The 22,547-nt window shown below is 59.8% G+C and overlaps 1 protein-coding gene across 2 annotated transcripts in view; it reads right to left on the reverse strand.

Moving 5' to 3' along the window:
- ITPR3 (inositol 1,4,5-trisphosphate receptor type 3) overlaps positions 1-22,547 on the reverse strand; it is a 38,730-nt gene that overhangs the window by 6,546 nt on the left and 9,637 nt on the right. Inside the window, exons 4-48 of one of the 2 annotated variants that reach the window (XM_008644715.2) lie at positions 20,470-20,556; positions 20,184-20,342; positions 19,966-20,064; positions 19,795-19,878; positions 18,481-18,627; positions 18,300-18,395; positions 17,220-17,270; positions 16,605-16,747; positions 16,373-16,472; positions 15,930-16,090; positions 15,132-15,273; positions 14,764-14,925; positions 14,478-14,650; positions 14,269-14,388; positions 13,685-13,867; positions 13,349-13,600; positions 12,956-13,100; positions 12,667-12,814; positions 12,155-12,351; positions 11,909-12,038; positions 11,582-11,639; positions 11,242-11,407; positions 10,942-11,106; positions 10,681-10,749; positions 10,162-10,287; positions 9,901-10,023; positions 9,528-9,728; positions 8,892-9,143; positions 8,680-8,805; positions 8,291-8,416; positions 8,071-8,191; positions 7,218-7,402; positions 6,980-7,128; positions 6,196-6,304; positions 5,972-6,062; positions 5,571-5,740; positions 4,961-5,135; positions 4,688-4,872; positions 4,207-4,407; positions 3,730-3,840; positions 1,999-2,094; positions 1,703-1,804; positions 1,349-1,435; positions 646-756; positions 28-220 (exon numbers count right to left, since the gene is read on the reverse strand). In XM_008644715.2, the coding sequence (XP_008642937.1) occupies positions 28-220; positions 646-756; positions 1,349-1,435; positions 1,703-1,804; positions 1,999-2,094; positions 3,730-3,840; positions 4,207-4,407; positions 4,688-4,872; positions 4,961-5,135; positions 5,571-5,740; positions 5,972-6,062; positions 6,196-6,304; positions 6,980-7,128; positions 7,218-7,402; positions 8,071-8,191; positions 8,291-8,416; positions 8,680-8,805; positions 8,892-9,143; positions 9,528-9,728; positions 9,901-10,023; positions 10,162-10,287; positions 10,681-10,749; positions 10,942-11,106; positions 11,242-11,407; positions 11,582-11,639; positions 11,909-12,038; positions 12,155-12,351; positions 12,667-12,814; positions 12,956-13,100; positions 13,349-13,600; positions 13,685-13,867; positions 14,269-14,388; positions 14,478-14,650; positions 14,764-14,925; positions 15,132-15,273; positions 15,930-16,090; positions 16,373-16,472; positions 16,605-16,747; positions 17,220-17,270; positions 18,300-18,395; positions 18,481-18,627; positions 19,795-19,878; positions 19,966-20,064; positions 20,184-20,342; positions 20,470-20,556 (6,277 nt within the window). The remainder of the gene's footprint in view (positions 1-27; positions 221-645; positions 757-1,348; positions 1,436-1,702; positions 1,805-1,998; positions 2,095-3,729; positions 3,841-4,206; positions 4,408-4,687; positions 4,873-4,960; positions 5,136-5,570; positions 5,741-5,971; positions 6,063-6,195; positions 6,305-6,979; positions 7,129-7,217; positions 7,403-8,070; positions 8,192-8,290; positions 8,417-8,679; positions 8,806-8,891; positions 9,144-9,527; positions 9,729-9,900; positions 10,024-10,161; positions 10,288-10,680; positions 10,750-10,941; positions 11,107-11,241; positions 11,408-11,581; positions 11,640-11,908; positions 12,039-12,154; positions 12,352-12,666; positions 12,815-12,955; positions 13,101-13,348; positions 13,601-13,684; positions 13,868-14,268; positions 14,389-14,477; positions 14,651-14,763; positions 14,926-15,131; positions 15,274-15,929; positions 16,091-16,372; positions 16,473-16,604; positions 16,748-17,219; positions 17,271-18,299; positions 18,396-18,480; positions 18,628-19,794; positions 19,879-19,965; positions 20,065-20,183; positions 20,343-20,469; positions 20,557-22,547) is intronic. The other variant, XM_017727219.1, reaches the window with a different exon arrangement.

Genomic DNA, 22,547 nt, shown 5'->3' on the forward strand with positions numbered 1-22,547 from the left:
CCGGGGGAGGCTCTGCCTCGCTCTTACTGCGCAGCTTCTTCTGCCACTCCATCTCGTTGTGCAGGAAGGAGGACTGGTCAAAGAAGTCGCTGACTTTGCTGCCCTGCTCGTCCTGCTCCGTGGTGGTGAAGAGCCGGTACTTGGTCTCCTTGGTGAGGAACTCGCAGATCCCGGGCACAGGGAAGATGATCTGCTCCATGCTCCGGTCCAGCCGCACGATCTGCGGGGAGCAGAGCTCTCAGACCCTGCCCTGCTGTGGTTTTTTCCTCCTTCCCAGCTCCAGCTGTGCCTTCCCCTCCTCCCTCCCGCTCCACAGGATCCAAATGTTGTCAGCCACTCATTTAAAAGCTCCCAAACTGCCCCGAGCAGGGCAGCCGTGGCTGTGGTAAGTGGAAGTGTGGGAACAGGGGATCCATGCCGAGGATGAGGCTGCTGGACCAGCTGCATCCCTCTGCTGCTGGGAGAGAAGGGAAGGGTCCAGGGGGCTGCTCATCCCTCAGTTCCTGGAGCTAATGCTCCTGCCAGCATGGGGATGGGAAGAGGGGATGGCTCCAGGTGCAAAATAATCGGACATAAGGCGTCTGGAGCCGGGTGGGATTCATGGGCCACGGACAGGCTGCAAAGCCAACAGCCAAGGGGTCTTGCCTCGATTTGGGACGTGTGTTTCTCGTAATAAGCCAGCGGATCCTCCTCTTCCTCCTGCACCGGCGCCGTGGACTTCAGCATCTGCGACAGCTGCTTGTTGTTGAGGCTGAGCTGCACGGGGAGAGGGAAAGGGAGAGGATGAGGATCCAGCCAGAAGCTGGCTCTGACTGTTTCCACAACGTGCCTCAACAACTCCCACGGCTGATGAGGTTTTCAGGGAAAAGCAAATGAATTAAAGCTTCCATAGGGGGTGCGAGTGCTCCCCGCGGTGACGGACAATCGATTCCCTGCAATAATTACATCCAAGTGCTGCTAATCCACAAATTACAAACCAGTGCTGACAAAACCCCGGGGAAATCATATTCCTGCGAATCTTGTCGGGATCTGAGGTACCCGGGCAAGGAACAGCAGCAAAGGACTTGGCCCTTCCTTTCTGAAGGGAAGGGGGGAAGTGGGGAAGGGCAGGACCCTCCAGGGCCACCAGTCCGCATCACGCCACAACAGGGCACACACACCTGTGGGCTTGTACCTCTGGCTAAAAGGGCATTTAGGTGTCTTTCCCTCTTTAATCCCCTGGGAAACACCAAAATCGATCAAATCCTGAACAACAAAGCCCAGGTAGGCTCAGCAAGGGCTCCTTGCAGCCTCGGGTCAGGGCAGCTCAGGGGGGGGCTGTGCCTTCACCCCTGAGGTCTCTCCGTACCATGGATGAGATTCCCTCCTCCTCCTCCTCCTGGATTCGCTTCACTGGCTTCAGGAGCTGCTGCAGAGACTTGTTGTGTCGGGAGAGCTGGGAGGGGACAGGGATGGTGACAGTGAGCACAGGCTGGCACGCAGCCACCAGCGGACACAGGAGTGGGACATGAGCACAGGGGGAGCAGGATGGACAGCGAGCTGTGGCTTTTCCCCACAGCCAAAGGCACATTTGGCTCCCCAGGGAGGCCAATCTGGCTGGAGGAAATGTGCACAAATGTGGAGGAAAATGTGCACAAATGTGGAGGAAAACGTGCAACCTGTGAGCACAGCCTGGCACATCCCTGCTCTCACAGCTCCCTACCTGCAGCGCCAGGATGTAAATGTTGTGTCCGACTTCCCGGGGAGAAACCTCGGCGTTCTCGCACTCCTCCTCCTGCAGATAAGCCTTCTTGATCACATCCACCTGCAAGGCAGCACGGGCCACTGAGCTCCTCCCCACTCCCTGCTTCCTTCTCCAGCCAGGATTTGAGCAGGACCAGAAGCAGTAGGGCAGGTGAGGTGGTTCTTGGGTGCAAAGCAGAAACTGCAGCAGGACCCGGGGCACAGGGAGCTCAGCCACGGGCTGGGGGCTCGGCGGGACGTTCCCAGTTCCCTCACCAGTTCCTGCGGACGGAGGCTGATGAGGATGCGCTCGGCATTTTCGCTGTCGTGCCGGCTCTCCATGAGGGCCAGGAGGAGCTTGGAGGCATTGTCCTGGTGAGGAGAGGCCCTTGGTGAGGGGAGCTGTGCCAGGCCACTGCCCAGGGCTTTGGGGTGGGCAGAAATGTCCCATGTCCCTGCCAACTCCCCTGTGCCAGAGGCATCTGAGTGTGGTGGAGATGCCCCAGCCCTGCCCCACGGAGCCCATCTGATCCCACAGCCGTGGGTCTGACACAGGCAGGGGCCCCTCCTCCAGGGACCGCCCGCCCCCCCACACCCCCCCCACACACAGTAACACACACAGTGATGCACAGTGACACACGCAGTGACACATGCAGTGACAGTGACACTCGCAGTGACACACGCAGTGACGCACAGTGACACAGACACTGACAGTGGCACGCAGTGACACAAACAGTGACACACACAGTAACACACACAGTGATGCACAGTGACACACGCAGTGACACATGCAGTGACAGTGACACTCGCAGTGACCCTCGCAGTGACGCACAGTGACACAGACACTGACAGTGGCACGCAGTGACACAAACAGTGACACACACAGTAACACACACAGTGATGCACAGTGACACACGCAGTGACACATGCAGAATGACACACGCAGGGACACACACAGGGACACACGCAGGGACACACGCAGGGACACGCAGTGACACGCAGAGTGACACGCAGGGACATGCAGTGACACACACACAGTGACACACATTGACACATGCAGTGACACACGCAGTGACGCACAGTGACACAGACATTGACACACAGTGACACACAGGGATGCGCAGTGACACACACAGTGGCACATGCAGTGCCACACACAGTGACACGCCCAGTGACATGCAGTGACATGCGCACAGTGACACGCAGTGACATGCAGTGACACACAGTGACATGCAGTGACACACACAGTGACACGCGCAGTGACACGCGCACAGCGACACGCGCACAGCGACACATGCAGTGACACGCCATGACACACATGCAGTGACATGCAGTGACACGCAGTGACACGCGCATAGTGATGCACAGTGACAAACGCAGTGACACGCACAGTGACACCCGCAGTGACACCCGCAGTGACACGCACACAGTGACACACGCACAGTGACAGTGATACACGCAGCGACATGCAGTGACACACGCAGTGACACACGTGCAGTGACACGCTCACAGTGACACTCAGTGACACATGCAGTGACATGCGCAGTGACACACGTGCAGTGTCACACGTGCAGTGACATGCAGTGACACATGCAGTGACACCCACAGTGACGCGCACAGTGACGCGCAGTGACACACGTGCAGTGACACACATGCAGTGACGTGCAGTGACACACGTGCAGTGACACACGTGCAGTGACAGTGACATGCAGTGACGCACAGTGACACACGTGCAGTGACACTCAGTGACACACGCAGTGACACATGTGCAGTGACACACGTGCAGTGACATGCAGTGACACACGTGCAGTGACACGCGTGCAGTGACACGTGCAGTGACACGCGCAGTGACACACGCACAGTGACACTCAGTGACACATGCAGTGACACATGTGCAGTGACACACGTGCAGTGACACTCAGTGACACACGCAGTGACACACGTGCAGTGACACACGCCGTGACACGCACACGCGTCCCCACCACCCCAGCCCAGGCCTCTGTGCACCTTCAGCTGCAGGACCAGGTCCATCCGGTACTTGCAGAGGGGGCTGATGTCGTTTAGGATCAGGGCTGTGATGATGTCGATCCCGTTGGACTCGTGGGTCACGATGCAGCTCTGGGGGAGTCGGGCAGCGTGTTATCCCACAGATCTCCCAGTCCTCCCAGCTCCACCCTCCAGCACAGCCCTGGTCCAAAACACTGCCCTGCCTGCAGCCCCGACCCTGCCCAATCAGCCCAGGACCCCCAAACCTCCCCTCTCCCTGCAGAGGGCCCCTGAATTATTTCCCCCCCATCTGCATCACCAGCAGCTGGTGACCTGTGCAGGAGCCCTGTGACCTCTGCTGCGCACGTTCTGCTCCTGTTCACACTCTGAACCCAAAACCTGTCCCTGCCTCTGCAGCTTGCCCACACACGTGCCCCCCCAAATCCTCCTCTGATCAGCGATGAGATTTGGGGAATGACCCCCAGGGAGCCCCCGGACCTGGTTCTCGTGGCAGGGCCCCTGGCAGTACTCGGTCAGGGTCTCCAGGGTCTGGGTGATGAGAGCCACGTTGTACTCGTTGATGTAGAGGCCGAGCAGCCCCAGCCCGCCCGTGGTGCTGCCGCACATGATGTCCAAGAACTGCAGCGTCTCACACACCAGGTTGTAGTTGGTTTTGTTGTTCTGGCACCGCAGGAAGTTCTGTGGAGCAGAGCCCAGGAGTGGGGTCCTGATCCCTCTCTCCCCACACCCCTCCAGCTGCAGTTTGAAGGACATTAGGGCTGGGACCACCCCTGTAACCTACAGACCTCAGTCCCACAGCCCCAAATTATCCGCAAGGGATGGTGCATTGCACATGGGGAAGCTGAGGCACAGAGCTGCTGCTGCCACAGCATTTAGGGGCCAAACTGGGGCAGATCCCAGCCTTCCCCCAGCCCAACCCCACAGCTGACCCCCAGATCCCTGGAGCCCCAGCCCCAACCTGCAGGTCACGGTTGTGGTTCTCGCAGAGCAGCTGCAGGAAGCGCAGGATGGGCTCCATGATCAGCACCGTCACCCCCATCTCATTGTTCTGGCCCTGCTCGCCGGGGTCGTGGCCCTTGTGGAACCCCGCGGCCATCGGGTACCGCGTGGGGGTGCCAGGCATCAGGAAGGTGTCTCCTCGTCCTACAGGGAATTGTCCCCTCAATCAGCTCAGGCTGTCACTGAGCCACTGCTGGCCTGCCTGAGGGGACAAGGGGACACGGCCCCGTACCTTTGGTGCCAGGGTCTGGCTCGTCCTTGTCCTCGCGGGGCTTGTTGCCGATGTCACTCATGTTCACCGACACCGTGGACTTCGTCTCCTGCTGCGCCTTCTTCATCCGGTCGTGCAGAACCTTGAAGAACTTCTCGGACTTCTTGTCACTCGTCATGAGGTTGTAAAAGGATTTCTGGTAAAAGGACACTCGTTCAGGTCCCCACCACAGGGTCCAAAGTGTCCCTGCCTGTCCCTCAGAGCAGCAGCCTCAGCACTCCAGACCTACTCCAGGACAACCTGGGTTTTGCCTGGAGCCCCACTGGGCTTTGCACACACAATTTTTCAGCTTCCCTGTGGCAACGGGTTTGGGATAACCCCTGCAGTCCCCCACAAGAGCTGCAGCCCTGAGCCATTGTAGGAATTCCCGGCAGAGGGCATCAGCAGAACTCCAGAAACAACCTGGAACCACCTGCCCCTCCCGCAGCCTCCAGCCATGGAGCTGGGAAACTCAAATCATCAGACTTCAGCACTATCAGGAGGTATTTTGGCCAAACCCATTGCCCAGGGCTGAGCACTGGACCCTCACCCTGCCCACATCAACCCCTGGCTGCCCAATCCCCCTCAGCACCTGGATCTCAGTGTTGCCGCCGTCCAGCAGGCGGATGGCCAGCAGGATGCTCTCCTGGAAGATCTTCTCGTTCTTGGTGTTCATGATGAGGTCAGCCACCAACTTGGTGGCCCCTTCACGGTCCAGCCGGCACTGGACAGCAGCAATGGCTGACCAGTCCTGGTCCTGGCCTGTGTGAGAGGACAGAGGGGTGTGATGCTGTGGTAGCACAGAGCCAGCACAGCTGCACCACTGCCGGGGCATCTCAGTGCCATCCCTTCACCTCCCCAAATCCTCTGCTCCTGTGCAAGTGGGAAAGTGGCAACCAGCCACCGACCTGGTCCCATCACGGCTTGGGAGCCGGGAATTTGAGGTGTGTGGGAGCAGGAAAAGAGGGGAAGGGGCAGGAGAGGGGCACTCACCTCCCCCAGCAGCGTCCCCCATCTCCCCCTTGGAGCTGGACCTCTTGTTCTGCAGGTAATTGTTCATGAGCATTTTCCGCAGCAGGTTGCCCTGCCAAGGCAAACAAACGTCACCGGCGTCCCCATGCCAAGGCCGGGGCCAGGGCAGAACTGGCCAAGCACCCCTGGGTGCCCAGGGAGGGCTCTGCCAGCCTGGGAGCGTGGACATGGCTCACGGTGCTCACCCTCTCTCCGTACTTGTTCCTCTTCACCAGCATCTGCTGCAGCGTCCTCAGCACCTTGATGCAGAGCTTCTCCTCCGTCTCCATGAGGTCCTTGGTGTGCTGCACCAGCCTGGCAAGGCAAAGCCATTGTCACCCAGCTGGGAGGGACCCGGGGATCCCTGAGGGAACCACCCCCAGCGCCCCTCAGGGCTGCGGGCATGCAGGAGGTGATGCCGTGATGATTTTTTGCCTTTTCTTTTTATATACCTTTATGTATTCTCAGTATTCTTAACATACATGCTTATAATTCTTTAAACCTGATATCTTAACATAGTGCTAGTATTCGACCAGGCCAAAAACCCAAACATCCTAAAAACTTCACAGTTAAAAACCAGAAAACCTTATGCTATCTTAAGAAACCAAGGTTCTCTCTGGAACAGAACAGATTCTATAAACTAAAATTAAGCCCATCTGGAGAAAAAATACTTTAAAATAGAGAGATGTCACACCATTCATTTAAACCTCTCACTGAAGAATCTTTGTCAAATATGCTAATTTGCAAAGTCTATAAAATCATGTACACGATCTACCGTGTGAGTACATTTCGACATATTCCCCCTTGACAAATTGTTACACCATAAAAATCCTTATTAAAAACCGAGGTAAAAACCCTTTTATCCCTTAACTGTATCTAACTCTTAATTCTAACACCAAGGAAAAGGCATCACAGGGATGCACAGCCCACTCAGGATGAGGATCCCAAACCCTTCCCAGCACCCCCAGGGCAATCCCAAACCCCCCTCACTTGGACAGGAACCCCCCGCTCTCGCAGCGCTGGAACGCCTCCGTCCCCTCCATGAAGAGCAGCTCCGGCCGGTGCAGGACGTCCACCAGCACGGACAGCTCGGCCTCCACCAGTGGCTTCAAGCGATCCTCCAGGGCGTTGATGATGTCCTGCAAGCCACAGCACCCCCCTTCAGAGCCAGGGGACACACGGCAGAGGGACCCTGCAACCCTGAGCCCCGCCACGCCCTGCCCCGCACCTGCAGCTTCTCGATGATGTTCTTGTAGTCCCACTGGTTGGGAGTGGCGGACACGCGGGGGAAGGTGCGCGTGGCCGCCTTGTAGCTCGAGGTGTTCCTCTGCACCGTGCTGGTGGAGCTGCTGTTGAGCAGGGAGCTCACGTGGGCGTCCAGGTCCATGGGCAGTGCGATGGAGCGGCTCTTGGCTGCGGGACACGGGCATGGGGTTGGGACAGCCACGACCCAGCTGAGTCTCACCGCCCTGCCCGGGCACCCCTTCGCCAGCGTTCACCTCATTTGCAGCAGAGATTTGGGGTAAATACACGCCTAAACTCCTGCAGGCCAGTGAGGGCGGAGTGTTCCCACATATCCCAACACCCACAGCCCCATATGGGGTGGAAACAGGCTCCAGTTTTTTGGTTGGGAAAGCCCAGCGTGGGGAGGTTGTAAGCACCCTGCCTGGAATTCCAAAGGGAAATCCCCACCCAGAGCCCAACCAGCAGCAATCCTTTCCACAGTGACTCAGAGCTAGCAGCTCTCAGCCTGAGTCAGGCAGCTGCACGCCGAGGGCAAAGTCCTGGCCAGGGAAAACCACTGTCAGTGTTGGCTTTGTGTCCAGGCAGGGACACACCAGGGAGCTCCCAGGCAAGCCCAGGCTCTGGTTATCCCCACATTATCTTGGGCATGCTGAGACGAAGCTCAAAACAAAGCAAATCCCGGAGCCAAACGTGCCCATCCATCCCCAGCTGGCAGCCCCTCACCGCGGCGTCCTGCCACCCCCACAGGAGGGACAGCGTGTCCTGCTCGCCGCTGGGCAGAGACAGCCCAGGGTGGCTCTGTCCCCTGTCCCCTGGGCACGGCGATGGCTCCTTACCGACCATGGCCAGTGTGCGGATGCAGGACTCCACTGAGCTCTTGTGCTGCTGCTGCAGCCACAGACACTGCAGCAGCCTCATGGTGGACTGGAGAAGCTGCACCACGATGGTCTGGTGGGTCTGGAGGAGACAGAAATGTCAGTACACATGTTCAGACCATATTTTGGGGGGCTGGCTTAGCCACTGTCCTCCCTCTGCCACCCTGCCACCCCCGGTCACCTGCAGCGAGGTGCTGTTCTCCGAGAAGGGCGAGCTGAAGAACGCGTTGATGGTGTCCAGCACCACCGTCAGCACGTACTTCTCCAGGGTGGCGTCCGGGAGGCGCTTCTCCCGCTTCTTGCACATCTGTGAGGACAGGGAGGATGCTGATGGCACCGGGGCGAGCTCATGTCTGCCCAGAGGCTGCTGGGACCGTGTCCAGCTGAAGGACGTGGCCGGTGGCACAGCTCCTTGGTCACGCCAGAGAGCCCTGAGCGCTCCCCAGCCCCACAAGTGACAGCCACAAGGGTCCCCACAGTGCCCAAGCCCCACAGGGTCTTGGTGACACCACCCTGTCCCCATCCAAGCCACAGCTGCCGTGTCACTGCCACCCAACCCTCCCCACGCACCTGGGCCATGTCCAGGGTGAAGTTCTCAAAGAGGGTCCAGATGTGGTTGCTGGTGTAGATCTCCTTCATCTCCACCTCCGTGTCCACGTAGCAGTGGTTGACAAAGTTCACGTAGGCCATCTTCACCTGCCGGGGAGGGGGAAAGGGGCAGGGACACCGTCACGGGACAATCAGTGCAGAGCCCTGGTGTCCTCCTGGCTGCCACCCCGTACCTCCGTGATGCAGTCCTCGTGTGTCACCACCCGCACCACGTCCTCCAGGGGCAGCAGGGACGTGCACTTGATCTCAGTGTAGACGTTCTTGCCCTCGGCGCAGGCAGCCAGCAGGTCCACCAGGGAGATGTGGTACATCAGGGGGCTGTTCTCCTCCACCCCGTCCCTGGCTGCCGTCATCATCTCCAGCAGCGTGGCCAGCGAAGCCTTGTCGTTGTAGAAAACCACCACGTCGTCCCCGGCATTGGTGAGCTGCAGGGAAGGGTCAGTGCTCAGTGGTCACCACTCTGAAAAAGGAGGGTCAGAAACCTCCGAGGCCAAGGGTGTCCCCTCTGCAGTGGGGGATGAGCAGCAGTGGCCAGGAAGGGGAACAGGGATTTGTGTTTACGGGGAAAACCAGGCATTTTCAGTGCAATCAGAAATTGTGGGACTCCCAGACTGGCTCTTGGACCTTGCACTGAGCACCTGGAGCTGGCTGATGGCCACTCAAGATAGCCACCAGCACTGGGGCTGGCTGGTTCCTGGGAGCACCCAGCACGGCTGGAAGGCTCTTCTCAAGGAAGAAGCCAAAGGTGCAGGTTCCAAGAGCCATGCCCTGCTTCCCCCCACCTCCTGCCCCACAAGAGAGGTCCTCACCTCAGTCATGATCATGTCCTGGCACTTCTTGACGTACTTGCCCTCGGCCTTGATGATGGTGTGCAGGAAGTCGAGGTACTGGACGTGGCGGCCGTGGGTGGCCACGCAGTGGATGAAGTGCTGCGGCACCGTCTCGTTGATCTCGGAGCACAGCTGGTAGTTGTTGAGGAAGATGTGCTGCATCGTCTCTGCCTCCAGCAGCTGGGGACAAGGGGCAGAGTGAGGTCAGGGGGTTGCAGGAACTGTCCCCAACTCCTGCCCTGCCTGGTGTCTCCTCCTGGCTTTCCCATCCCATGCTCTCAGCCCCGGGAGCGGTGCCGAATTCCCTCCCTGTGCTGCAGCCTCCAGCCAGCCCTCGGTGCCCTCTCCTTACCCCCGGGGTCAGGAACAGGTTGAGGTGTTTGTGCAGCAGGGCCTGGTTCTCCTGGTTGCCAGCACAAAACTTCTGCAGGAACTGGTGGGTGAACTTGAGGATCTCCATCATCTTGGCATCGCCCTGAGGAAGGGACAGAGGAGAAACACGCGGAGCTGGGAGGGATGAGAGTGGCAGGGGGGGGCTCAGGGGGGGTCCCCACGTGCCCCCTTTGCCCTGGGTGCTCAGGACCAGTCAGCTCCTGCCCACTCACCCACCTACCTTCTCATAGGGGATCTGCAGCAGGTCCAGCATCACTTTGTGGGCATCCATGTTCTTCAGCAGGCGCTGCTGCTTCTTGCGCACCTGCTCCCCCACCCCGCACATCTTGTTGAGCCGCTCCAGGATCTGGGGACAGAGGGACCACGGTGGGCAGGGGCTGAGCCTGGAGCCACTCGGGATGGCCACCAGCACTGGGGCTGGTTTGCATTCCAGATGTTCCCTCCATAATTCCAGGTGTTCCCTGCTTTGCTCACAAATCTTGGCACCCCCTCAGGAATCCTCCCCATAGAGCCCTCGTAGCTGTCACCCACCCAGTTCCCCCCAGCCCCCCCAGTGCACGGATGTGGCAGCTTTTCCCTGTGCTGAGCTGGCAGGAGCAAGCCAGGCTTGGACTTGTTTCTACTGAAGCATAGGAGAACTTGGAAATCCTCGACAGGATTTCATCCCTTCCCTTCCTGCCGGTGCACCCAGGATGTGCCTCTAGGAACAGCCCCAAGGATGGGGTTTGGTCTCACTCACCCCCTTCACTATCTGGTAGTTCTCGCTGCTCTTCTCTCCCGGAGCAATGACCTCCTCGTCGGCACCGTGCTGGAAGGGGACACAACAGCACCGGGGTCACACTGTGCCCCTCCAGTTACACCCCACAGGGCCCTCCTGGAGCCTCCTGTCCAGGGACAGGGGTGCACAGCCCTCTGAGGTGTGTTGGATTAAGGTGAGCTGCTCTGCTGCCTCCCACTGCTTTCCCACCCTGGATCCCAGGGCCTTGCTCAGGGCTCTCACCTCCTTCTTCTCCTTCTTGTTCCCCTCTCCTGTGCTGTCCCCTTTGGTGCTGCCCTTCTTGTCCACCCAGAGCTCTGATTTCTCCACCATCGTGCGGAGTTTGTCCAGCTCCGACTTGATCACCTTGTAGTTCTCCACGTCCTGGGCTGAGATCAGGAGCTGGACCTGCAGCGACATTCCCAGGGGCTTCCAGCTCAGGGCACAAATCCCAGATCTCCCTCCCAAGGAAAGGGCCAGGATCCACCCCACGTCCCCCCACCCACACCAGGTGTGGGGTGCCCCAGGTGCCCTCAGTGTCACCTGTTTGAAGGTGTGCAGGACCTCCTGCCTCTGGCTGAAGTGCTTGAAGAGGAGCTGCAGGGAGCCGGAGATGAGCGGGGGGTAGTCGTGCATGGTCAGGTGGATCAGCACCCGCAGGAACATCCTCCCTCCCTCGTCATCCACCTCCAACATGCTGCTCGACTTCCTGCAGCGGGGTGGAAGCGCTGGGTGTGAACACAAAGCTCAGGGGCTGATGGGGATGGCTGTGGTGGCCTTTAGAGCTTCCTCCTCCTCATCACCTGCAGCTCCCAGCCTGGGAGGGATGGACAGGAGGGGAAGGGCCCTATGGCCAGGGGAACTCTGGGGGGCAGGGACTCACCCCACACCGAACATGGCCTCGGCGTGCTCCCCGATCCGGTCCAGGTTCATGGCTGCGGCTGCAGGGAGAGGGGAGGGAGTGAAAAGGGTGGACAACACCACCCTGTGCCTTGGCAGGAACCCACAGGAACCAACCCAGCTCCCTGATCCTGTTCCCAGCATCCTCATCCCACCAAAACACAAACTCTCTCTCTCCCTGCACCCTGTGCCAGCAGCAGCTGCTGGAGATGCCACCTCTGCTGGAGATGTCGCCTCTGTCCCCTGTGTCCTCCCAGCCTGTGGGGTTTGCTGAGCTGGGGGTGAACCAGGAGCAAAATGGGAGAGTTACTTGTGGAGTCGAAGGCGGGAGCTGTCCCGTCGGCCGCGCTGTCCTGCATGGGGTAAACCTCCACAAACTCCTTCTTGAAGACGGAGAGCAGGTAGGAGATCCTGTAGTCCAGCCGCACGTTCAGGATGAACTGGAAGCAGCAGGGAAGGAGAAACCAGAAGTGACTGAGTGCCCTCTTCATGCCAGCTGTCCCCCGTCAGAAGATCACATTACACACCCCCATCCCACCTCTCCTTCGGCTCCAACCTGCAAGATCTCCAGGATCTTCAGCTTGGTCTCCATCACCACAATGTTCTCGTTCTCAATGCTCCTCCCTCTGTCCACTTGCTCTGGAGCAGAGCCGGCGCTGAGGCTGGGGGGGCTGAAGATGGACTGTTTCCTGCTCAGCACCATGGTGGACATCATCTGCCCCACGCCCTGGATCGACCTCCGCACATTCTTCCCTGCGGAGGCAGCCACAGTTAGCGTGGGTGGAGAGGGAGGTGGCAGAGGAGCAAGGAAGGATCTGCTTGGACTGGAAAATGCCGTAGATTTAATCAGAGAATGAGCAGAAGGCACCAAACATTTCTTTTGGCATGGCCAAGGGCTCACCACCTCATGTTCTGGTGCACACCCAGCCACGTCAGCAAACCAGTGTCTGGTTTCCTTGCCACCAAAACTGGAAAGCAGTGGGCAGACCACGGGAAACACTGGGGAGACCATGGGAAACACTGGGCAGACCGTGGGAAACACTTGCCTGGCCATGGCCAGGGACACACCTGTCACCTCGTCATTGTAGACTGCCTGCATCATCAGCTGGGGGTTCTGGACGCAGTCGATGATGCCCAGCAGGGTCCGTGTCAGGCGCAGCAACTCACTGAAGCTGTAGAAGCCGAAGTAGATGAGGTTGTGGGCAAGGCTGACGACCTGAGGAAGGACAAAGCAGCTCCAGACCTCGCCCTGCTTGGGGCTGAGCAGGAGAATCCAGAGTGGAGACAGGGACATTGCAGGGGCAGCCAGGCTGTGTCACACCCTGCAAGGTGCCGGTGGCACCGGCAGCGCCCGCACCTCGAAGGTGAGCTTGTTCTTCTCCTCGTTGGCGAAGGGCACGGCCTCGCTCACCACGTTGTTGAGATAGTCCTCCACGAACTCCATGGTGCTGGCAAATTTGTTCTTCTTGTCGTCGCGCGAGACGTTGAGGTTGGAGTCGTAGCTGCGGGGGGGCACACGTCGGGGTGAGCTGGGGACAGCGAGTGTCCTCACACCCAGCTGGCAGGAGCGCTGCCCATGCAGCTCCTGAGCCACCGTGACCAGCAGCGATGCTGTGACAGATGGAACCCACTTCCTTCTGGCGCCTCAGACCTTCCCAGGTCACTCCACAAACGCTCCCCTGCCACGGTATGTGCCATCCCCTGTCCTGCCCTGTCCCTCAAAGCCACCCCCAGCCCCAGTGTGTCTCACTCTTTGATGGTGATGGCCGTGGGGATCTCCGTCCAGAGCCGTGCAAACTTCACGGGCATCACCAGCTCCTGGGGGTCCCTGTCCACGTGCACGTGCAGCATGAGGTGGCAGAAGGAGGCGCGCAGGTCGAAGGGCAGCATCTCATCTGCCATGCACAGGAAGATCAGGTCCACCCCCAGCTGCTGGGAGATCTCCTTGATGGCCAGGTACTGGCGGTCCAGGCACATGCGGGCAAAGAGCTTCAGCTGGTACCTGCCCAGGGGTGAGGGGGAGAGGGAGTGAGGCCGTGCAACCCTCACAGCCTCACCTGCAGAGGAGGTGCCACAGGAGTGTCACCTGTAGTAGCTGAGGACGTTCTCGTCGTGGGCATTGCCAGCCCGGGCCTCCTGCGCCAGCTGCCGGATGCTTTTCTCGTGGTGGTCGTTGTTCTTGTCCGTCCAGGTGAGCCAGACCTCCTCCTCCGAGTACTCGATGCTCAGGTACTCATGGGTCTGGGACATCTCCTTCACCGGCCTCAGCCTGGGACAGGAAAGGGCAAATCTGGAGATGCTCCCATGGATGGAGGGGCTGCACCTCAAGGGGTGACAGGGCTGCAGTGGGACCAGGCCCACCCTGTAGTGGGTTTGTTGTAGGGTGGGGAGAAGGTGTTTTTAAGGGTTTTATTTTACTTCTCATTATCCTGCTCTGATTTAGGAAGGAATAAACTTAATTCATATCTCTAATTAGAGCCTGTTTCGGCCGTGATGGCATTTGATGAGGGACCTCTCTTGGGCCTTATCCCAACCCATGAACCCTTCATTAAATTTTCTCTCCTCTGCCCAGCTGTGGAGGTGAGTGAGTGAGTGAGAGGCTTTGGTAGCTGCCTGACATCCAACCCATGACAAACCCCAACGTGAAAAACCTCTCCCTTGGCCACTCACTCGGTTTTGATGAGGATGTCGCTGTTCTTCGAGTCCAGGACGCACTTGCAGATCAGCTCCTGGGTGACGGGGATGGCGATGTGGTTGGACACGCAGAGATCCGAGAGATAATCCAGAAACCTGCCGGGGAGAGGCAGCTCTGCCATGAGGGGGGGGATCCCCAGGGCTCCCTTTTTTCCCCTCACACCCTGCAGAGACCCCACACGCACCGTGGCTCGCGGTTCTTGCGCACCAGGCTGACGAAGGTCTCCACCTCGGTCTTGGTGATGTGCTTCTCCAGCAGCTTGCGGTTGTTGTGCAGCAGGGCCGTGATGGTGTCCTCGGCCAGGATGTCGTAGCCGATCTGCGACTGCATCATTCCGAACTGCTTGGCAATGTGCTCCTGCAGCGGGCAGGGAGGGGCTGTCAGCGATGTCCCCCTGCCCCACTGGGACTGTGGCAGCCCCCCAAGGCTCCCCAGCACGGTCGTGGGATGAGGAGTCACCCCCCCGGCACCTGGTTCTTGCGGTAATCCTCCTGGGAATGCCGGAGCACGCGGTAGCACAGGCGGAACATGTACTGGTAGGGAGCGTTCTTCTGGTCCGACAGCTCTTCCAGCCTCACCAGGGGCCCTTCCCCGCCCTTGTCCTTGAAGGGGGCCTTCAGGATCCCAAAGATCTGCCCAAGAGCAGAGGTCAGTGCTGTGTCCTGCTCCACACCATCCCCCCGTGCATGGCTGGACACCACGGCATGAACTGGAGGCCAGACCCTCCTTCATGGGGTTTTCCATCCCTCTGGCCCCCAGAGTGGCCCTGAGCAGGACAGGACATCTCCACAGGATGTGTCCCAGCCCTGCTGAGATGCAGGGCCCCGGGGCCACCCACCTGCTTCAGGATGTTTTGCTCCCGCATCAGCTTCTGCCGCTCCCGGTTGGGCTTGGTCACCACGATGTCCAGCACGTTCTGGCCATTGTTGGGGACATCACTGACAAAAAACACCAAGTCCTCCAGCAGCTGGATCACGAACCTGCGAAGGGACATGGGGTGAGCGGGCTGGGGGCTGCTCACCCACCCAGACTCGGGTCCCTGCAGCGATGCTGGTGGGTTTTGGGGAACAAAGCGCCTCAGAAACCTGCCAGGGGAGCTGCTGGCTGACTCTCCACTCCCTGATGGAGGCCAGTGGCTGGATCTGCAGCCTCTATGGCTCCTATACATGCCAGTGTGAATGCCTGGGGGCTTTGGTCGTGGCTCACACCAGGGACTTTGCATTTAACGCCTCTGCCCGCATGGTCCCCCCCGTGGGACCTGCGTGGGCCAGGCTGGCAGGGCGGACGCCGCTCGCTCTGTCCCACAGGGATCTGTGTTTGCTCAGGAAGCACCAAGAACCCACCCACCTAAAAATAATACAGTGACTAAGGCGGCTGCGCCTATCGTGGGGCCATCTCCCTGCCCCTCGGATATTTTCCTAGGATACTTTTCTAGGATATTTTTCTAGGAGGGGCTGGAGCAGGGCTGTGCTGTTATCTGGTTTCCTCGCCGGGCTCCTGCGAGAAGCAGGCGTGGATTGGGGCTGTGGGCAGGGAAGGAAGGGCAGCGCTGGCACCAGCACCAGGCAGGGGCCTCATCCTGCTGGGGAGCCCTCGGAGGAGCCCAGCACGGCCCCGTCTCCCAGGGGCCTTTTACCTCCGGTCGTTCTGGCTGAGGAAACCCTCGTTCATCTTCTCCACTACATTGGCCAGCATGGAGCTGGCGTCATTGGCAAAGTCCAGGTCCCGGATCTCGGACACGGGCACGGAGACGATGGCAAAAGCTTCTTTGTCCTCTTTGGTGGGGCACGTGCCCAGCTGGGAAGCAACAGTGAAGCAGCATCACACAGACAGGGCAATGTCAGCCACGTCCCCACCATCTGCCACCAACCCCGCTGACATCAGTGACCCAGTTTGTCCCCATCAGAGGGGCTGGGGTGGCCTCTGGCTGACTGGGGTGGGCTCCAGGCTGGTGTCCACCCACCCCTTTGGATCATCCAGGATGTTTCAGTCCCCTGGAGCTGGCAGGGAAGGAGCACCCTAAGAGCTCTTGGGGAAAAGGGAATCAGCCCAGGCAGGGAGGAGGGAGCGGGGCCATACCATGAGGCGGATGGGCCTCTCCTCATCGATGTCGATGGGCACGTTGGTGCTCTGGATCCAGGTGTTGGTGCAGAGGTGCCGCAGCCTCACGTAGGAGTTCCTGCCAACAGCACAATGTCCTGGCGGGTGACCCCACAGAGTGTCCTGGAGAGTGACCCCCATGGGGACATGCCAGCACTGCCCCTCCCCCAGCACTCAGCCTCCCCTCCTCATCCCGACCCCGCTGCTGTACCGTGGGACGAAGGAATCCGTCTTCTGCAGCGTGGTGGGGTCCAGCTCGAAGAGGGAGGCGATGTCGTTGCCGTGGGGCACGGCCACCAGCCGGTACTTGATCTTCTCCCCGGTGTTCCTGCGGCTGGCGCGGCTGCTGCCCCCCTGTGCGGTGGGGAGGGGGTCTCTGAGCCCGGCTCAGGGGTCTCCTGCGCCCACGGCATCGGGGGGACGCAGCAGAAGCTGTGCTGGGGCTGAGCCTCGCAGTGCCAGGATGCAGGAGCAGAGCACAAGCGGCGTGGATGCACCTGAGCTACGAGGCCCTCCCTGCTCCAAACCTCACCAACAGCAGAGAAAAACCCCCCCTGAACGTCCAACTCTCATCTACCGAGCATTCTCCCCTGGCCTGGGGAGCCAACATGCACTGGGACCCCTCTGAGAGGTTTTGGCAGGGTCCTCTCACAGGTGGGACACAGGGACGCTGCTCTAAGTGCGGGGTGGCGATGCTGTGCTGGCACAGTGGGGCCAACTCGGCTGTAGCCCCCTCAGGGGGCTCTGTTTTGGGGCATTTCCCTGCTTTCAGGCCCTGGCTGAGAGCTGGCGTGCTTGGGGCAGCGGCAGCAGCGGTTCTGCTCACCGTGGGCGCTGCTTTGGGCTCAGCCACGTCTCCTTTATAACTTGGGTTCTCCTGAAAAGTTAAAGAGGGAGATGAAAGGCAGCTGTCAGTCCTCCCGCTCGGTCCCTCCAAACCCCTGGGGATGGTGTGTGATCCCTATTCCTGCCTTCCCTGAACACGTCACAGAGAGGAAACCTGCCCGGGTGAGGCTGGAGGATGTGACCTGTGCCCAGTGCACGGTGCCCCAGCGCTGGGAGTGGGATGGGAGAGCCCAGGGGAGCAGATCTGGGCTCTGGGCGGCAGCAAGAACTCCCTGGAGGCTCCAGGCTGAGCTCCCAGTGAGCAGCAGCACCAGCCCAGGATGGGCTCAGTCTGAGACCTTCTTTCCTCTTCAGGTGCCAACCAAGTGTCTTTGGGTTTAAAGCCATTCAGAGCCCCAACATTTGCCCCAACATTTGCTGTTTTCCATCCCACAGTGACGGAAGGGCCCTGGGGGCTGCCCTTGGGTGTCTTCTCCAGCTGGGGGAGCATCTCTGGGGTGTCCCTGCTGCCCTGGCAGCAGAGCACAGCCTTGGTCCTGGCAGTGCCAAACGCACCCCACGATCTGACTGCACCAACTCCTTCACGCCTCTGTCAGGAGGCCTCGAGCTGGCCTTAAATGGCAGCAGAAAAACCTGGCAGGTGGTGCCTCCAGAGCCAGGCTTTGCCCCCACCCCGTCCCAGGCAAGGCCAGCAGGATGAGTCACGTCCCACTTCCAACTTCCAGTCGGTCCTTTGGCATGGGGTGAGCTCAGAAACACCCCAGCCACCCCCTCCTGTCCCCCTGGGCCAGAAAAGGAGCCAAACCCAGCCATCCGGGCAATTGAACCCCTCCACTGGGCAATTTCAGGGGGGAAAGTTTGGCCCTAAACCAGGTCAGTGATGACAATATTCAGGAGTTGATGTTTCCTGCGAGCGAGGAGGAGTCGCAGGGGTTCCCAGAACAAACTGGAGGGGACCAGAGCAAGCTGGGCATCACTCCCAGCCCGAGGTGGGCACTGCCTTTGCAAGGGGTGGCACACACCCAGAGCACATTCCCACACCCCTCTGCCATCCCCTTACCTCTGCTGCCAGGTAGTTGCCCGTGGCGAGGTGCTTGAAGCGGTACAAGCCATTCCAGTGCCCGGCTCCCCCTCGGCAGGGGTCATGGTGAACCACCTGGGGGAGGCAGCGGAGAGCTCAGCCACGGCTCAGGAGGGACCGGGATGTCCCCAAACACCCCGTCCATCCCCTGCCCGCTCACCTCCACCTCCCACAGGGCGTTGGAGCTGGTGGCCGAGGTGGCCGACTGGCGCAGGGTGGTGCGGAGGAAGACGTGCAGCTTGCCCTTGTACTCGTCACAGGTGAGGAACTTCTCCTGCTCGGCGTGGAACAGCCTCACCACGTCCCCCTGCACCGGGACACGGCAGTGAGAGACAAAGAATCATTAAATCTTTCAGCTCCAAGACTCCATTAAGACCAACCTTTCACTGCCATGCCCGCTAAACCATATCCTGAAGTGTCATGTCTGCCTACTCATTTTTGAACACTTCCAGGGATGGTGACTGTCCTGGGGAGCTGTTCCCATGTTTAACCACTCAGTCAGTGGAGAAATTTCTCCATGGCTCTCCTGCAAGGCAATGCATCGCCTCTTGTGACCCCTCACGCTGCAAAGGTGACGGGATTCCTCCTGGACACAGCTCCCAGCTGCATGGCAGGACTGTGGGACCCTGCGGACCACAGGGCACTGTCAGTTCTTCCCATCCAACCTCCCTGAGCTCTGCTAAAAGCTGCCCCAGGCAGCACAAATGCTCCTCTGAGCCCAGGGGATGGGGCAAAGGGCACCCTGCACTGCCACTGCTCCCATTATCCATGCAGTGACTCCTCTGCTTCCACCCCCAGGAGATAAACGGATGTGAATCCATCACTTCACACCCCTGGAGCAGGCAGAGGCTCCGCTCCTCAACGTGTTTAAGGCATTAACACCCTGGGAAGGGGGATGTGGGAAGCTGGGATAAGCACAGCGCCTGGGGACGAAGGTCTGCAAGATCCTGACGATCCATATCCACCCAGCTGCTTCCTGGAGGACCTTGGCCCCGAACAATAGCTCGGCAGGGAAAGTTCCTTTAACAGGCAACAGCCACCCTGCTGCAGGGCTGAGCAGCTGACTATTGTCCCCGCACAAGAAGCCACTGCTGGCACGGCGTGGGCCAGGGGTTGTCCCTGAAGTTCCTTTCCCAGGCAACAGCCACCCTGCTGCAGGGCTGAGCAGCTGCCTATTGTCCCCGCACAAGAAGCCACTGCTGGCACGGCGTGGGCCAGGGGTTGTCCCTGAGTGTCAATTTAACACCCCGAGGCAGAGGGTAATTTGTGTAATTTGTGCCCTTGGCTCCCTGCTGCCGGCAGATCCTAAAATATCCCACTCCACCTCGCTGTGCTGTTCTCCAGGTGGTGAATGCTCCCAGGACTTACAGCCCTCAAGGCAGGACCTCTTTTCTGCCCTTGTCACAGAGCCGAGTGGCTGCTCACACATCCTGTCCCCCCCGTCGGGTCCATGCCGCCAAGCCTCCTTCCTTACCCCTTTCAGCACTTCCTCCATGTGGTCGCAGAACTGCATGAACAGGTTGATTTTCCAGCTGGTGTTACAATTGACCGAGTTCACCTACGGAGCAAGAGAGCGTGGTCACGATCCCGGGACAAAGGAAAAAATGGAAAACGAAGGAGAAACAACAGCCCAGCCCGCCTGTACCTCCTTGCAGCCAGCGTTGTCAGCCAGCTCGTAGTTGCTGGCGTGCAGGGGCTGCCCGGCGTTCACGGGGTTCAGGATGACTTTGTCTCCCACGACTACCTGGGGAGCAAAATGGGAAAAGGGCGAGCGAGGATGAGACTGGCTGCTCTGTGGGGAGCCAAGCCCTGGCACAGAGCTCTTTGCACACCCCTTCAGGGGCTGTAGGGCCCCACGCTCACGTTATCCCCGTTGCTCCTGAGCTTCCAGAAGGGCTGGATGAAGAGCCAGGAGCCCTCGTTGCCGGTGGCATCCAGGGTCACCCGCATGGCGTTTTTCTCCAGCAGTGCTGGCAGCCGCTTGTTCACCGTCAGGTACTTGTTGCTCTTCATGTGCAGCAGCTGGAGGAGTCGAGGGTGGGACAGCTGAAAAGTCCAGCCCCCCCAGGGCTCCCCAGATCCTTCCAGCCCCTTCCCAGATGTGCTGGATCCATGCTGGATCCATGCTGGATCCATGCTCCCCCTGTACCTGGATGACGCTCCCGTACTTCACCACGTCCCCGTGCACCTTCTTGTTCTCCGTCTCGTTCTGCTTCTGCTCCATCTGGGCTGCATGCTGCTCCAAAAGGAGAAATGCTGAGTGTGGCAGCACCCTCCTCCCTCCCCAGGAGCAAATCCCAGCAGGGTCACTCACAGCCTTGGCTTTGGGAAGGATGGGATGGGCTGGGATGCAGGGTGAGCGTCCCTCTGTCCCCAGGGCCACATCATGGAGCATCCAAGAGCTCAGCCCAGGGCCACAACCAGCCCAAGGAAGTCCATGAGGGCTTTAAATCAAGGACTTTAAAAATTAGGACAGGGACAAAACGGCGCCAAAATTCCCCCAGGACAGCAGGTTTTGGGACAACACTGAACAAGGATGGCAGGCACAGGCTGGGGAGTGGGGCGAAACACCCACACTAGGGGCTGTGGGGACAGGGAGCTCTTGGCAGCACCAAAAGCAAGCAGCCAAAGGCACCGTGGCAGTGGTGCCGTGCCCAGAGATGGAGCAGGTCCAGACCTGCTGCCACGGATGTGTCGGGATGGGTCCCCAGCAGTGAATGGCTCAGCAGCCCCTCTCCAAAACCACAGAGACATTTTCCGTGCGCTGGCTCTGGCAGTGGGAGCAGCAATGGGATGTTGACACATGTGGAGCGAGGCAGGAACTTGCTCCCTCAGCAAATCTGGGAATGGTGAGGGAGCGCCGACAGCTCTGGCGCCAGGCTGGGCACAGCCCGGGCAGCTCCAGCCCAGGGCTCCCCCGCAGCTGGGATGGGGAATGTCAAGGGATGGAGCTGGGACAGCATCTGCCCTTCCCCACCCTGCTCTCACCCCTTTCACCTGAGGGCAGAGGAGCTGGGAAACATCTGGGATCACGGCTCAGCACTGTGAGGGAGCATGGGGCAGCAGGTCCTGAGTGCCCGAGTGGGCGAGGGCTCTGAATGTGCCTGGTACGTGTCCCCACAGAGCTCTGGGTGCCACCTGGGGTCACCCTTCCATCCCCACAGAGCTCTGGGTGCCACTTGGGGTCACCCTTCCGTCCCCACGGAGCTCTGGGTGCCACCCAAGGTGGCCCTCCATCCTCAGAGCTCTGGGTGCCACCCAAGGTGGCCCTCTATCCTCACAGAGCTCTGGGTGTCACCTGGAGACACCCTCACCACCCTGCAGTGGTGGCTGCTGCCATCAGGGAAACAAAGCTGCTGCCAACAAATCCTGCACTGCTCTGGGAGTTTAACAACAACCTCATGGAGCAACATGGCTCTGATGGGAGATCCGGCACCATGGGATGTCCCAAATCTCCCTCCTGATCTGAGCACCTCCCTCGCCACCAGCCAGCAGGGCTGGCAGGGGGAACCGGCTGCCCCAGGCATGCGAGTTCCCAGGGCTGATGTTCCCACACTGTCCCTGGGGTCGGGTGAGGTGGGGTCTGTCCCCAAGCCCTGGGATGAGGTGTCAGGGATGCCCACGGGGGATCAGGGGGCGGGGAGGACTGGGAGACATCAGCAGAAGGGCAGGAAAGCCCCCACAACCCATCTGAACTGCTTTGGGCCAAGAAAACACAGAGTTTAAACCCACTGAAACACAGCAGAGAGGAGCACGAGCTCGGAAAGGCGACCACGGGCATCGCAGGCAGGGCTTGTCCACTCCAGACCTGGCTGCTCCTGCCTCAGGAAATCATCTCCGTGGGCTGGGAGATGCTCTCAGCCTGTTTATCAGCCTCCCTGATAAGGGGCAGGCTGGAGCTCGGTGCTTGCAGAGCTTGGCTGGGCTGGGCTGAGCTCTCTCCTGCCCCAGCTCCAGCCAGGCAGGGAAACACCGGGAGCAGCAGAAAGGAGCGAGGAAACAGCAGAACCTCTTTAGGACAAGCCGTGAGCAGGGTGCAATCAATCAGGTTCAGAAATGAGCCTCTGGGCCCACTCGAGGCCAGGACAGCTGTGATGTTACAACCCCGGGCTAACGGGAGCAGGAAAATGGGGGCTCTGTGTGCCAGTGACCGCACAGGGCTGGACATGGCAGGGGGCACTGAGCCTGTCCTGGCACCTCCAGGGCAGGAAACCCTGTCCTGGCACT

The sequence above is a fragment of the Corvus brachyrhynchos genome, unplaced genomic scaffold, assembly GCF_000691975.1.
Source record: "Corvus brachyrhynchos isolate BGI_N302 unplaced genomic scaffold, ASM69197v1 scaffold72, whole genome shotgun sequence".
Taxonomy (NCBI): Eukaryota; Metazoa; Chordata; class Aves; order Passeriformes; family Corvidae; genus Corvus; species Corvus brachyrhynchos.